At 33.4% G+C, this 12,865-nt stretch overlaps 1 protein-coding gene across 6 annotated transcripts in view; it reads right to left on the minus strand.

The window, feature by feature from the left end:
- RAP1GDS1 (Rap1 GTPase-GDP dissociation stimulator 1) overlaps nucleotides 1-12,865 on the minus strand; it is a 155,998-nt gene that overhangs the window by 117,408 nt on the left and 25,725 nt on the right. For 5 of the 6 annotated variants that reach the window (XM_061192602.1, XM_061192601.1, XM_061192605.1 and 2 more), the window contains exon 2: nucleotides 1,492-1,602. In XM_061192602.1, coding sequence (XP_061048585.1) covers nucleotides 1,492-1,602 — 111 coding nt within the window. The remainder of the gene's footprint in view (nucleotides 1-1,491; nucleotides 1,603-12,865) is intronic. The other variant, XM_061192603.1, reaches the window with a different exon arrangement.

Below are 12,865 nucleotides of genomic sequence, written 5' to 3' on the forward strand. Positions count from 1 at the left end.
TCCTGAACAAATGGTCCATTTAGAAAATACTACTTGTTTTTAACACAGAGAAAAAACTGTGCCATTTAAAACAAAATAAGTTATAATAAAACAATGCTTGAAAAAAATGAACTTGAGATACTCAATTTATACAGACTAATTACAAGATTACGTAAATCTGCCTATACAGGCATGTGTAAAAATCAGGTCATTATGTGGTTCTATCCAAAAGAATATTCTGTGATCATGGAAATAGTTTATACCTGTGATCCCCAATAAGGTAGTCACCAATCAAACATGGCTATTGAAAAGTTAGACTAAAGAACTTAATTTTTAATTAAATTTAATTGTTAAAATTTAAATAGCCACCTGTATCTACTATAATGGAGAGTACAGCCTTACACATTCTCTCTTATTTTTTCTTTACCACTGTGACCCTTATCCAGATGTTTTTACTGAACTCCTTATTTTAAATCCCTTCTCTGATATCTCTAAGATTAAATAGCTTGACAGAATTATAATCTCAAAAGCAAACAATTACTAAAACAGAATTTTAAAAGCTAGCCTTAAATGTGCTTTTTGATGAAGAGTACTGCAATCAATTATTTTAAATTTTCTAATCACAGTTTACTAAAAAAGAAAAAAGAAAAAAAAAATGCATACATATCAGAGTGCTTGAAATTGAACTCTAACAATACAGTCTATACTTCCTCCTGAATTATTTGTCAGCTACATAATTAGTCCCAGGATAAAATAATGGCATAATTAAAAACAAGTACAGCATAAACCACAGTACAACCAAGGAGAATTAAGGAAACAAATGAAAATTATTCTGTATCTGTCTATTCATTGTGATAATACAGAAATTAGTGAATAGAAATACGATGGATCAAATGTAACAATACAATGTATTAGTCAATGAAGAGTTGTATAATTTTTATCTCTAGTATTATTTACCACGCCACCAAAGATCAAGTGTTACCTCAGTTTTACGAGATTTTTGGATGACTACTGATGGCTCTTTCCAATTAAACCTAAGCATACACATTATTTTAAAGTAAAATGATTAAAAAGATCTCAGAAAAAAAATTTCAAGTGTTTTAAGCTCCCTCTCTGTTTCTTTCTTTTTTTTTTTTTTCAAAGCTTCCTCTCTGTTTCTCCTCCCCACATGTAAACACAGTCTTTTTTTAAAGCATAAATGTAGGTATTAAGAAGAAAAACAACTTTGGCGCTTATCTGTTAAGAACTGCCTCTCTCTGGGACTGGTATTAATGTCATCACCACCAATCAATTCCTCCTTTCTTCTGCCTATCAACTTGGCTTTCAGTATCCTGGGGGAGGCGAGGTAAGTAGGAGGGTGAACATGTAAAACAATCTCAGTATTCAGGGATAGGATTCAAAAGAATTCAAGTTATGTGAATGTAAGTTATGTGCTAAACTATATACCAATTTCTGAATGACTGTTGATTTGATTTTTTTGTTTGGCATTTGAGTAAACATAATAAAACTTACTATTTTGAGCCAGGGCTTGAAGTAGACAATCCAAGCATCCTTCTAAACTATCATCAGTTCTGTCAACAGCTGTTATCTTCAGCTTCTTCAAGGTATCACTGAGATTATCTGCTTAGAGAAAAAAGAGCAATCAGAAACCTCTCTAACCATCATGTTACATGATAAACAGTACCACTAACAGGCATAAGGCTCCCATTATGGTGAATTAATTTCCACATACATTCCAAAATGGCAATGGACTATACGATTACATATTTTTTAAATAAAATTTTATCCATTTAACTCATATAAAATATTCATTCTGTATCTGTAAGATACCAAGAATATTCCATAGATAGTCACAGAACATCTTTTCAGCATTCTTGTACCTTATTTAGCTTGTTCAGGAACAAAAGCCATGGTTAACTGAAAAAAACAAAAGGTCTACAAAAAATTACATAGCTTTGCAAATAATACTTTATTACATTTTTGGCTTCCTCTGTTGTATTTTAAATACATAAAATGAAAATGAAGGTTTAGAAAAGTTTCAAAATGATATGACTTAAAATAATAAAGTCTGATGACTATAAAACCTGTTTTAACACTGCCATTTAAAAAACGCTTCAAAGTACTGCTTTAAGCCAAAACATGTACATTTTGGATTTTAAAGCAATGCTCTCCTCCTAAATTATACAAGGATTCCTCTAGACCATAGATTGTTAAAAATCTTTTTACACTATTAAAAATTATTTAGGACCCCAAAAGGTCTTTTTAAAATTTTTTATTCAAGTATAGTTGATGTATAATGTTATATAAATTACAGGTGTACAAATATAGTGATTCACAATTTTTAAAGGTTATGCTCCATTTATAGTTATAAAATATTGGTTATATTCTCTATGTTGTACAATGTATCCTTGTAGCTTATTTTATACATAATAGTTTGTACTTCTTAATCCCCTACCCCTTTACTTCCCCTCCCCCCTTCCCTCTCCCCACTGATAACCACTAGTTTGTTCTCTATATCTGTGAGTCTGTTTCGTTTTTGCTATATTTAATAGTTTGTTGTATTTTTTAGATTTCACATATAAATGATATCATACAGTACTTGTCTTTCTCTGACTCATTTCACTTAGCATAATACTCTTTAGGTCTGTCCACATTGTTGCAAATGGCAGAATTTCATTCTTATTTTATAGCTGAGTAGTATTCCATTGTGTGTGTGTATATATACGCACAGACACCGCCGCCCAACATCTTCTTTATCCATTCATCTGTTGATGGACACTTAGGTTGCTTCCATATCTTAGCTACTATAAATAATGCTGCTATGAACATTGGGGTGCATGTATCTTTTCGAATAAGTGTTTTGGTATATATACCCAGGAGTGGTAGTTCTAGTTTTATTTTTTTGAGAAACATCCATACTGTTTTCCACAGTGTAGCAACAATTTACATTCCCACCAAAAGTATACAAGGGTTCCCTTTTCTCCACATCCTCACTAACATTTGTTATTTGTGTTCTTTTTGATGACAGCCATTCTGTCACGTGTGAGATAATATCTCACCGTGGTTCTAATTTGCATTTCCCTAATGATTAGTGGCGCTGAGTATCTTTTCATGTGCCTGTTGGCCATCTGCATGTCCTCTTTGGAAAAATGTCTGTTCAGGTCTTTTGCGTATTTTTTAATCAAGTTGTTTGTTTTTTGATGTTGAGTTGTATAAGCTGTTTATATATTATGGATATTAGTCCCTTATTAGTCATATAATTTGCAAATATTTTTTCCCATTTAGTAGGGTGTGTTTTCATTTTGCTGATGGTTTCCTTTTCTGCGTAAAAGCTTTTAAGTTTAATTAGGTCCCATTTGTTTATTTTACTTTTATTTTCCTTACTTTAGGAGATGGATCCAAAAAAATAATGCGATTTATGTCAAAGAGTGTTCTGCCTATGTTTTCCTCTAGGAAATTTATAATATCTGGTCTTACATTTAGGTCTCTAATCCATTTTGAGTCTAGTTTTTTATATGGTGTTAGAGAATGTTCTAATTTCATTCTTTTCCATGTAGCTGTCCAGTTTTCCCAGCACCACTTACTGAAGAGACTGTCTTTTCTCCATTGCATGGTCTTGCCTCCTTTGTTGTAGATTAACTGACCATAAGTGTGTGGGTTTATTTCTGGTCTTTTTATTCTGTTCCATTAGTCTATGTGTCTGTTTTTGTGCCAGTACCATACTGTTTTGATGACTGTAGCTTTATAATATAGTCTGAAGTCAGGGAGCATGAATCCTTCAGCTCTGTTCTTCTTTCTCAAGATTGTTTTGGCTATTCAGGGTCTTCTGTGTTTCCATCCAAATTTTTAAATTATTTGGTTTAGTTCTGAGAAAAATGTCACTGGTATTTTGACAGGGATTGCATTGAATCAGCAGATTGCCTTGAGTAGTATGGTCATTTTAACAATAATAATTCTTTCAATCCAAGAACACAGCATATCTTCCACCTGTTTGTGTAATCCTCAATTTCTTTCATCAGCGTCTCATAGTTTTCCGAGTACAGGTTTTTTTACCACCTTAGGTAGGTTTATTCCTAGGTATTTTATTCTTTTTGATGCGATGGTAAATGGGATTGTTTCCATAATTTCTCTTTCTGATTGTTAGTGTATAGAAATGCAAACAAATTTCTGTATGTTAATTTCGTATCCTTCAACTTTACCGAATTCATTGATGAGCTCTAGTAGTTTTCTAATGATGTGTTCAGGATTTTCTACGTATAGTATCATGTACAAAAGAGCTCTTTTTTCAATTATTTATATTGATATTTAACATACTAAAAATTAAAAATGAGACTTTTAAAGACTTATTTTAGTAATTCATTTAAACCTAACAAATATAAAACTATTATCTGTTAACATAATTATATTTTTAATGAAAAATAATTATATTTCAAAACCAACTTACTGAGAAGAGTGGCATTTTTCTACATTTTCACAAATCTCTGTAATGTCTGCCTTAATAGAAGAAAACTGGATTCTCATAACTGCTTCTGTACTCAATCTTTATAATTTGTTGTTTTGGTTAAGTAGATGAAAAAAATTCAGCCTCACACATATACATAGTTGGAAAACAAGAGAGTATTTTAACAGCCTTTTCAGATAACAGTGGATATTCTTTGATACTACACCAAAACTTGATTAGTGGTAGTTTTTTAAAGGTTAGTTACCATGTGAAATCTGAAACAATATCACTGAGCTCTGCCAACTGTTACATGAAAATCCATTGCTCTTTTGCATTTTGCATCTTTCATGCATGCAACATGTTTATCATCAATGCATTGGTCATTTAAAAAATTAGGTCATGGAGTTATGCATATCTTCCAAACACTGACACATTTCATTGTACTATTTCAAAATATCACATTTGTTAATATCTTCACTAATCTTTTTTAAAGACTAAGTACTGGGAAGCTGTCAAGCTTAAGGTGATACAAGTTTTCCAAAATTCTAATTTTCTCTTAAAACCTCTAATTTTATCACCAGCAACAGATACTGTCAGTTGTTTTCCTTAAATGACAAATTAACCTCATTCGTGAGAAAATATCTGCCAAATATGAAAAGCCAGTTCGTCTCTCTGTTCTTTCAAATTAAAAAAAAATGTTATTCCATGAAAAAAAGTATCTCAGTCAGCTCACAACTCAAAAGATTGCACAGTTACTTTTCTTAAAAACAACCATCAGACGTTATAATGCAATGCAAGTGTTTTCTGTGTACTTCCCATTTTATCACATAGTATATTTTTAAAATGTGTACAAAAAAGTTGAGAGTTTTAAAAACATTGTTTTTCCTGCTTCATCATGGACATTCTTAAGTGAAACTGGTATTTTTTTTTTTTAACCTCAAGTATACGATGGTAAAGAATACAATAATTACTAGTTATTGTAGTTTGGTGCTACTACTAGCCTGATTCACACATACTGAAGCACCAGCAATTTTTTACCCACAATTGGTTTTGCACCACTGTCAATGCAAATGTCAATACAGTGAAAAAAGACAAAAAATGTCTTTTGATGATACCACACAAATAGTTTTGACCTCACGGGCACCCTAATAGGATACCAAGGACCCCTGGGATTGCTGCTTTAGTATTAGAATTTTAGGCATTTTCTAACTTCAAAGTAAGGTATAAACTTTAATAGACTTTTGTAAATTGCCAGCTGGAATAAAGTGGAATTCCCTATTATAAAATGAGTGGTAATTTATTTTCCAGGTCAACCCAGGAAAAAGTAGACTTAAAAATTTACATTAAATAATACTAATATGCTCTAGTGATGCCTCGTACAACTGTGATTAACCTAGTAATCCTAAACCTACTTTACAAAAAATCCCAGGTTATCATTCACAACGAATGTTAATATTTATTTTCTTAAGAGGGCTTAAATAGTTTTGAGAAATTGATTTTATTTCCCTAAAGGAAAAGAAAACTATATTCAGATGTATGTCTTCTATTACCTAAAAAGAAGTTGTAGGGCATCATATCTCAGATATACTTGTTCAATCTTATTACATGGAGATTAGGTTGATTTTTCTGAAATAAAGTATGAATAATATATCATATCTAAGTTCATATTACTAAAAGTAATAAAAAGTAATTACCACAACACTGAGGAAAAAAGATATAATGTTAGTCAAATGATAATAATACATCAAAACTATGAGTCAACAAGTAATAAAGTAGTTAAGACGTACTTAGTACTACCTATATTGGCATCTGGATCTGTTTTACTTGTTTCCTTTCCTTCATTCCATCCCCAGTGCTCCTTGTTTGACATCCCTTTCTTATCAAGTTTCAGCCTAACTGTCACAACCCCAGAGACCATCGTTGTTCTTCTAAGTCTTCTCTTCCCCAACCCTCCAGGGTTATTCTCTATCACTGCATCCATCCTTCACAGCACTATTCACAGTGTGCAGTTATATATTCTTTTGTTTAATTGGTAATATATACTCCCCCTCTATATTGTACAGGACACATTGTTAACTATAGTCATTGCACTATACCTATTACTTGGCACAAAAAGGTAGCCAGTAAATATTTGTTAAATTAACTAAGTGAATAAGGGAATGAATTCCTTACTTGCAGAAAGCTGTCTAGTTACCATCCTTTGTATCACACACTTACGAGCCAAAGTATACCAATAGGGAAGGGAAGGTAAATGTTACCTGCTATGCACCCACATTATGCACTCCATATTATCAGAAATAGAAATACAGGACCTTATATTCTAATATAGGAAGATATCAGTGAAGACAATTTAAGTACTTAAGAATATAAAATATATAACTAAAAAAATACATAGAACATTCCATCTTTAAAAGAATTCTACTCAGTAAAAATATCATTCAGTCTCTCCATGGAAATAATTATATGCCTACTAATGATATGGGATCTTTTTAGGAAAAGTTCATTAAATTCTTCATCCAGAGACAACCAACGCTGTCAACAGAATTATTACAAATTTAATGTATTTTTTAAGCATTTAAAATGAACAAACAGGTTGGTACTTAAAAAACTCTTGCTGTGAATCTGTTTATAGTGTCAGAATGTTAATATCTTGACTGGAATAGTGATTACATAAGTATGTACATTTGTCAAAGCTCATCAAACTGTACATTTAAAATCTGTGCATTTTAGTCTGTGTGAATTATACCTCCTTAAAAGATCATACTGGAAAATAAAATGACTGGGGCAGTAACCCTTTTCCCACTGGTCTCAAGCTTCCTTACGGGGAATTTTTACTACAGTGACACTTCTTCTGGCTCCTCACTTGGCAACTGCCACCTCCATTCTCCAGGAGAGGAATGATTTATCTGATTAACAAGTTGAGAGAGAAGAACTGGATATGCATGGCTCAGCCCCTTCTGGGCTCCTGATTTTTTAGTAGAAGGGGCAAGAATTCTCTGTTCCTCCCCATCTTTGGCTGTCCAGCTGCACCAGTGACAAGATTATTAGTAAATATATTTAATTCAGCCCTGAAGTATTAGCCATTCCTTTGTGACTATACAAATAAGCTCTGTCCTTCATTCTAGACTTTACCAATTTTAAAGCAGTTATTCTGAATTCCAACAGAGAACTCATCTGCTTATATCGCCAGTGATTCTGAACTTGGGTAGGGAATGGGGGTATTATTTTTGGATTCCTTCAAAGCATGACAGTACATCTCAGTAGTGAATCCTTACCATCCAAATTTTTTGTGTGTGTAAATCCAGATTTCCGTACTTTATATTTACTTATGATTTAAGACACTGTAATTATTCTAATAGAAAATTTCTCAGCTTCTGGCTGGTGGGGAGGGTAGGGGCAGTAAGTAGAGAACGATAATTTTCTTGGGAAGTTCTAGTACTAAGAAGTATTAACAACTAAAATAAAAATTTTTTCCTTAAAATAATAATCTCTTCCTTATATTACAACATATGGTCTAGCTTGTCTTGTGAAAGAAAATATGACATCTTCAAAGAGTTAAAGCAGGGACTTCCCTGGCGGTGCAGTGGGTGAGAACCCGCCTGGCAATGCAGGGGACACAGGTTCGATCCCTGGTCCAAGAAGATCCCACATGCCGCGGAGCAACTAAGCCCGTGGTGCCACAACTACTGAGCCTGTGCCTCTAGAGCCCACGAGCCACAACTACTGAGCCCGCATGCCACAACTACTGAAGCCCGCATGCCTAGAGCCTGTGCTCCACAACAAGAGAAGCCACTGCAATGAGCAGCCCGCGCACCACAATGAAGAGTAGCCCCCGCTCGCCGCAACTAGAGAAAGCCCGCACGCAGCAACAAAGACCCAACACAGCCAAAAATAAATAAATTAAAATTAATTAATTAATTAATTTAAAAGAAGGCATTAAAGCAAATTTGACTTTGGTCCTTAATTCTCTGTCTCCTACTTCTTAATCACTTAATCACTCTTAAAACCACAATCTAACCAAAGTGTCTAAAACTCTATCAAAATTAGTCTGGCAAAAGTCTTAAATGATATCTCGACAAACACAATGGACTTTTCTCAATTCTATTATTTGACATCTTAATTCAAAACACCAGTGTCTCTAAACATTTGTTCTTGGTCTTCTTCTCTCTCTGCCCCTTTAATGTTAGCATGACCGTGGTATTGCCCAGAGTCCTCTTCTCTCTCTGGATAATATATACATGTTCACCAGAGAATTAGAATAGTATGCTGATCATCAACAAAAAAACTAAATAACCCAATCAAAAAATGGGCAGAAGACCTAAATAGACATTTCTCCAAAGAAGACATACAGATAGCCAACAGGCACATGAAAAGATGCTTAACGATGCTAATTATTAGAGAAATGCAAGTCAAAGTACAATGAGGTATCACCTCACACTGGTCAGAATGGCCATCATCAAAAAGCCTACAAATAAACAACAAGGTCCTACTGTATAGCACAGGGAACTATATTCAATATCCTGTGATAAACCATAATGGAAAAGAATATAAAAGAGAATGTATATATATGTATAACTGAATCACTCTGCTGTACAGCAGACATGAACACAACATTGTAAATCAACTATATTTTGATTTAAAAAAAAGAATAGGGTATTCATTGACTATTAGGGATAGAAGAGATCTGTGATCTTCTGGATCAACTTTCTCCTTTTATAGGGACTTACAGAGATTTATATTCCAAGGTCACTCAGCAAGTATGCAGAATTGCTGTCGCAGGTCTCATTTTCACTCTTTTACTACTTAAATGATCGTAGGCAAGTTAATACTTAAACACATGATAGTACGTATAGATAGGGTAGCTTATGAACTGCAGAATGTGTAATGAGAATTTAATGATTTAAAATATTGAGTCCTATGTGATTGAAAATGTACATAAGTCCCACGTGGCCACAAAACCCTAGCATTTTAAAGAGGTAATTAAAATGAAAATGTGAAAAAAAGAAGTCTACAAATAATAAATGCTAGAAAGGGTGTGGAGAAAAGGGAACCCTCTTACACTGTTGGTGGGAACGTAAATTGGTGCAGGCACTATGGAGAACAGTATGGAGGTTCCTTAAAAAACTAAGAGTTACCACATGATCCAGCGCATGTATCTTTTTGAATTAGAGCTTTCATCTTTTCCAGATATATGCCCAGGAGTGGGATTGCTGGATCGATCATGTGGTAATGACCTATATGGGAATAGAATCTAAAAAAGAGTGGATATATTTATATGCATAACTGATTCACTTTGCTGTACAGCAGAAACTAACACAACAACATTGTAAATCAACTATACTCCAATAAAAATTAATTTAAAAAAAGATACATGCACCTCAACGTTCATAGCAGCACTATTTACAATAGCCAAGACATGGAAGCAACCTCAATATTCATCAACAGATGAATGGATAAAGAAGATGAGGCATATATATATACAATTCAATATTACTCAGCCATAAAAAAGAATTAACTAATGCCATTTGCAGCAACATGGATGAACCTAGAGATTATCATACTAAGTAAAGTCAGACAGAGAAAGACAAATATTATATGATATCACTTATATGTGGAATCTAAAAAAATAGTACAAATGAACTTATTTACAAAACAGTAACAAACTCACAGACAGAGAAAACAAACATGGTTACCAAAGGGCAAGTGGGGGGGAGGGATACATTTGGAGTATGGAATTAATTAACAGATGCACACTACCATATATAAAATAGATAAACAATAAGGATTTATTGTACAGCACAGGAAACTATATTCAATATCTTGTAATAAAATATAATGGGAAGGAATAAAGAGACTATAGATATATACATATATGTATAGCTTAATCACTTTGTTGTACACCTGAAACTAACACAGTATTGTAAGTCAACTATACTTCAATAAAAAATATTAATTAATTTAAAAAATAAAATAAATACATAGAATGTTATGCTGCCTCTCCTTCTGTCCTTCCTTCCTTTATCCAGCTGGACAGATAACTTCCTTTATCTATCCAGCTATCTACCTATCAATGTAAAGAACTGCCACTTTTTAGGCCTTGTTACATTTGGAAGAAATATGACTGCAACTTCTGATAACCCTGATCAGCAAGCTAGCTCTCATTCCAAGTGTCTCCTCTTAGAAGCCCTTGTAAAAGACATTAAGACATAAAGATATGAAGACAGCTATACTTTCCTGCTAGAACTTTGAAACAACCTTGTCCAGACTTTTCTCTCCCAGTCCTGTATACCATTAGGCACCAGAGGCTCTCTATGCTCCAATTTCTCTATTCTATTAGCCAGAAACTCAATTTGCTGGTCTTTAAGTGTGTACTGCAATGCAAGAGTTTCAATAAGACCTAAAATTTTACAGCTATCAGTTCCTCTCTTTTCTTAATATCAATCTAAGAAAAACTGACAAGAAAGGTGGGGCTATTTTTATATTTAAATAACTTGACTATAGAAGTGCCTAAGATAATCACCATCATCAAAGAATACACTGTCCCAAAGAGCCAGTGTCAAAATGAGACAGTATCATATTAAGCTAGTAAGTCCTGAAATTCTTTTCTTTTTTTAAAAGAGAAAAACAACCAGTTTATTTCTAATATAATAATATAAAGTCAAACAGTGTGCACTGTGCAACTTTTGCTTTATAGTTCGCCTAAGGGGTGGGGTTGACGGTCAGAATGGTTAATGGGGGCTTCCCTGGTGGCGCAGTGGTTGAGAATCTGCCTGCCAATGCAGGGGACATGGGTTCGAGCCCTGGTCTGGGAAGATCCCACATGCCGCGGAGCAACTGGGCCCGTGAGCCACAATTACTGAGTCTGCGCGTCTGGAGCCTGTGCTCCGCAGCGGGAGAGACCGCGATAGTGAGAGGCTCGCGCACTGCGATGAAGAGTGGCCCCCACTTGCCACAACTAGAGAAAGCCCTCGCACAGAAACGAAGACCCAACACAGCCATAAATAAATAAATAAATAAATAAATTAAAAAAAAAAAAAAAAAGAATGGTTAATGGTAGGGAAGACATACCATTCATTTTTAACAAATTTGTATTTTCCAAATAGTATTCCCTAATTAGACACCTGAATGCCGATAGCATTATTTTATATGTAAGGATATCGATATTCAGTCACAAAGTAGATCAAAAAGGAAATTATTTTAGGTCCCAGAATTATTCAGTTTTTAGTCTTATTTTCATTCATTTTTTTTTCCTTCTGAATCTCATTAGCCGAAACTTGAGTTTTTTTTTTTAATTGAAGTATAGTTGATTTACAATATTTCAGGTGTACAGTAAAGTGATTCAGATATATACAGATAGATACATATATATATTGTTTCTCAGATTCTTTTCCATTATAGGTTATTACAAGATATTGAATATAGTTCCCTGTGCTATAAGTAGGTCTAATTATTTATTTTATATATAGTAGTATGTATCTGTTAATCCCAAATCCCTAATTTATCCCTCCCCCCTTTTTCCCCTTAGTAACCATAAGTTTTTCTACGTCTGTGAGTCTATTTCTGTTTTGTAAATAAGTTCCTTTGTATCATTTTTTAGATTCCACATATAAATCTGAAGTTCTTTATGCTATTCATGGTAGCATAATTTTAAGAGTTTATCTTCTTCACAGATGTTATCTAGAAATAGTACCTTTAGTTTCAAGGTTACTGGATCTAAAAATATAGTGTATATTTTCAAATGTTCATTCTATCATCTTACTATATAGTAAGTGGGTGGATGGATGGACAGACTGACTGGCAGATAGAGAGGTGTTTATCTCTCTGGACAACTATATCACTATTGATAATACCCATTAGGAGAAAAATTTATCCCCCTTCAAATGCCACTCAATATTTTCTAAATATACAGAGTCTTAGTAATAGCAACACTCTTAAAAAAGAAATTAAGTATTTCTTGCAACTGAAGAGAATATAATCTTCATCTACATATATAGCAGCAAAGCTTTACTATCATCATTGCTACACACACCAAATGAAAATAAAAATTATTTTTACACTAACATGCTTTTCAAGCACGTAAAATGTAGTCAATGCATGACTGGAAGAATTTCAAATTCATCTCCAAATGAATGGCATTAAGTCAGTTTGGGGCACCTGGCTTAGGGAGCTGGAAATAATAACAGTCTCTCCTGAATATTATATTTCACTTATCAAAAGGGTTTAGTATTTGACAAAATGAAACTACTTTAAAAGTTTGCCTGCTAAAGAAGGAAGAAATGATTGTTTTTTACTAGTATGACGATGGAAAGTACTGTATTTAAAAATTATAGTATTTTCAGCTTTCGTATATTGTAACTCAGTTTCCATCTTATTTTTTTGCTTAATATATCTTTACAGAGTTAGTCCTGAGCCAGGCCTAAAACCCAGAACACTTTAAAAAATTAG

This window comes from Eubalaena glacialis, chromosome 5, assembly GCF_028564815.1.
Source record: "Eubalaena glacialis isolate mEubGla1 chromosome 5, mEubGla1.1.hap2.+ XY, whole genome shotgun sequence".
NCBI classification, from domain to species: domain Eukaryota; kingdom Metazoa; phylum Chordata; class Mammalia; order Artiodactyla; family Balaenidae; genus Eubalaena; species Eubalaena glacialis.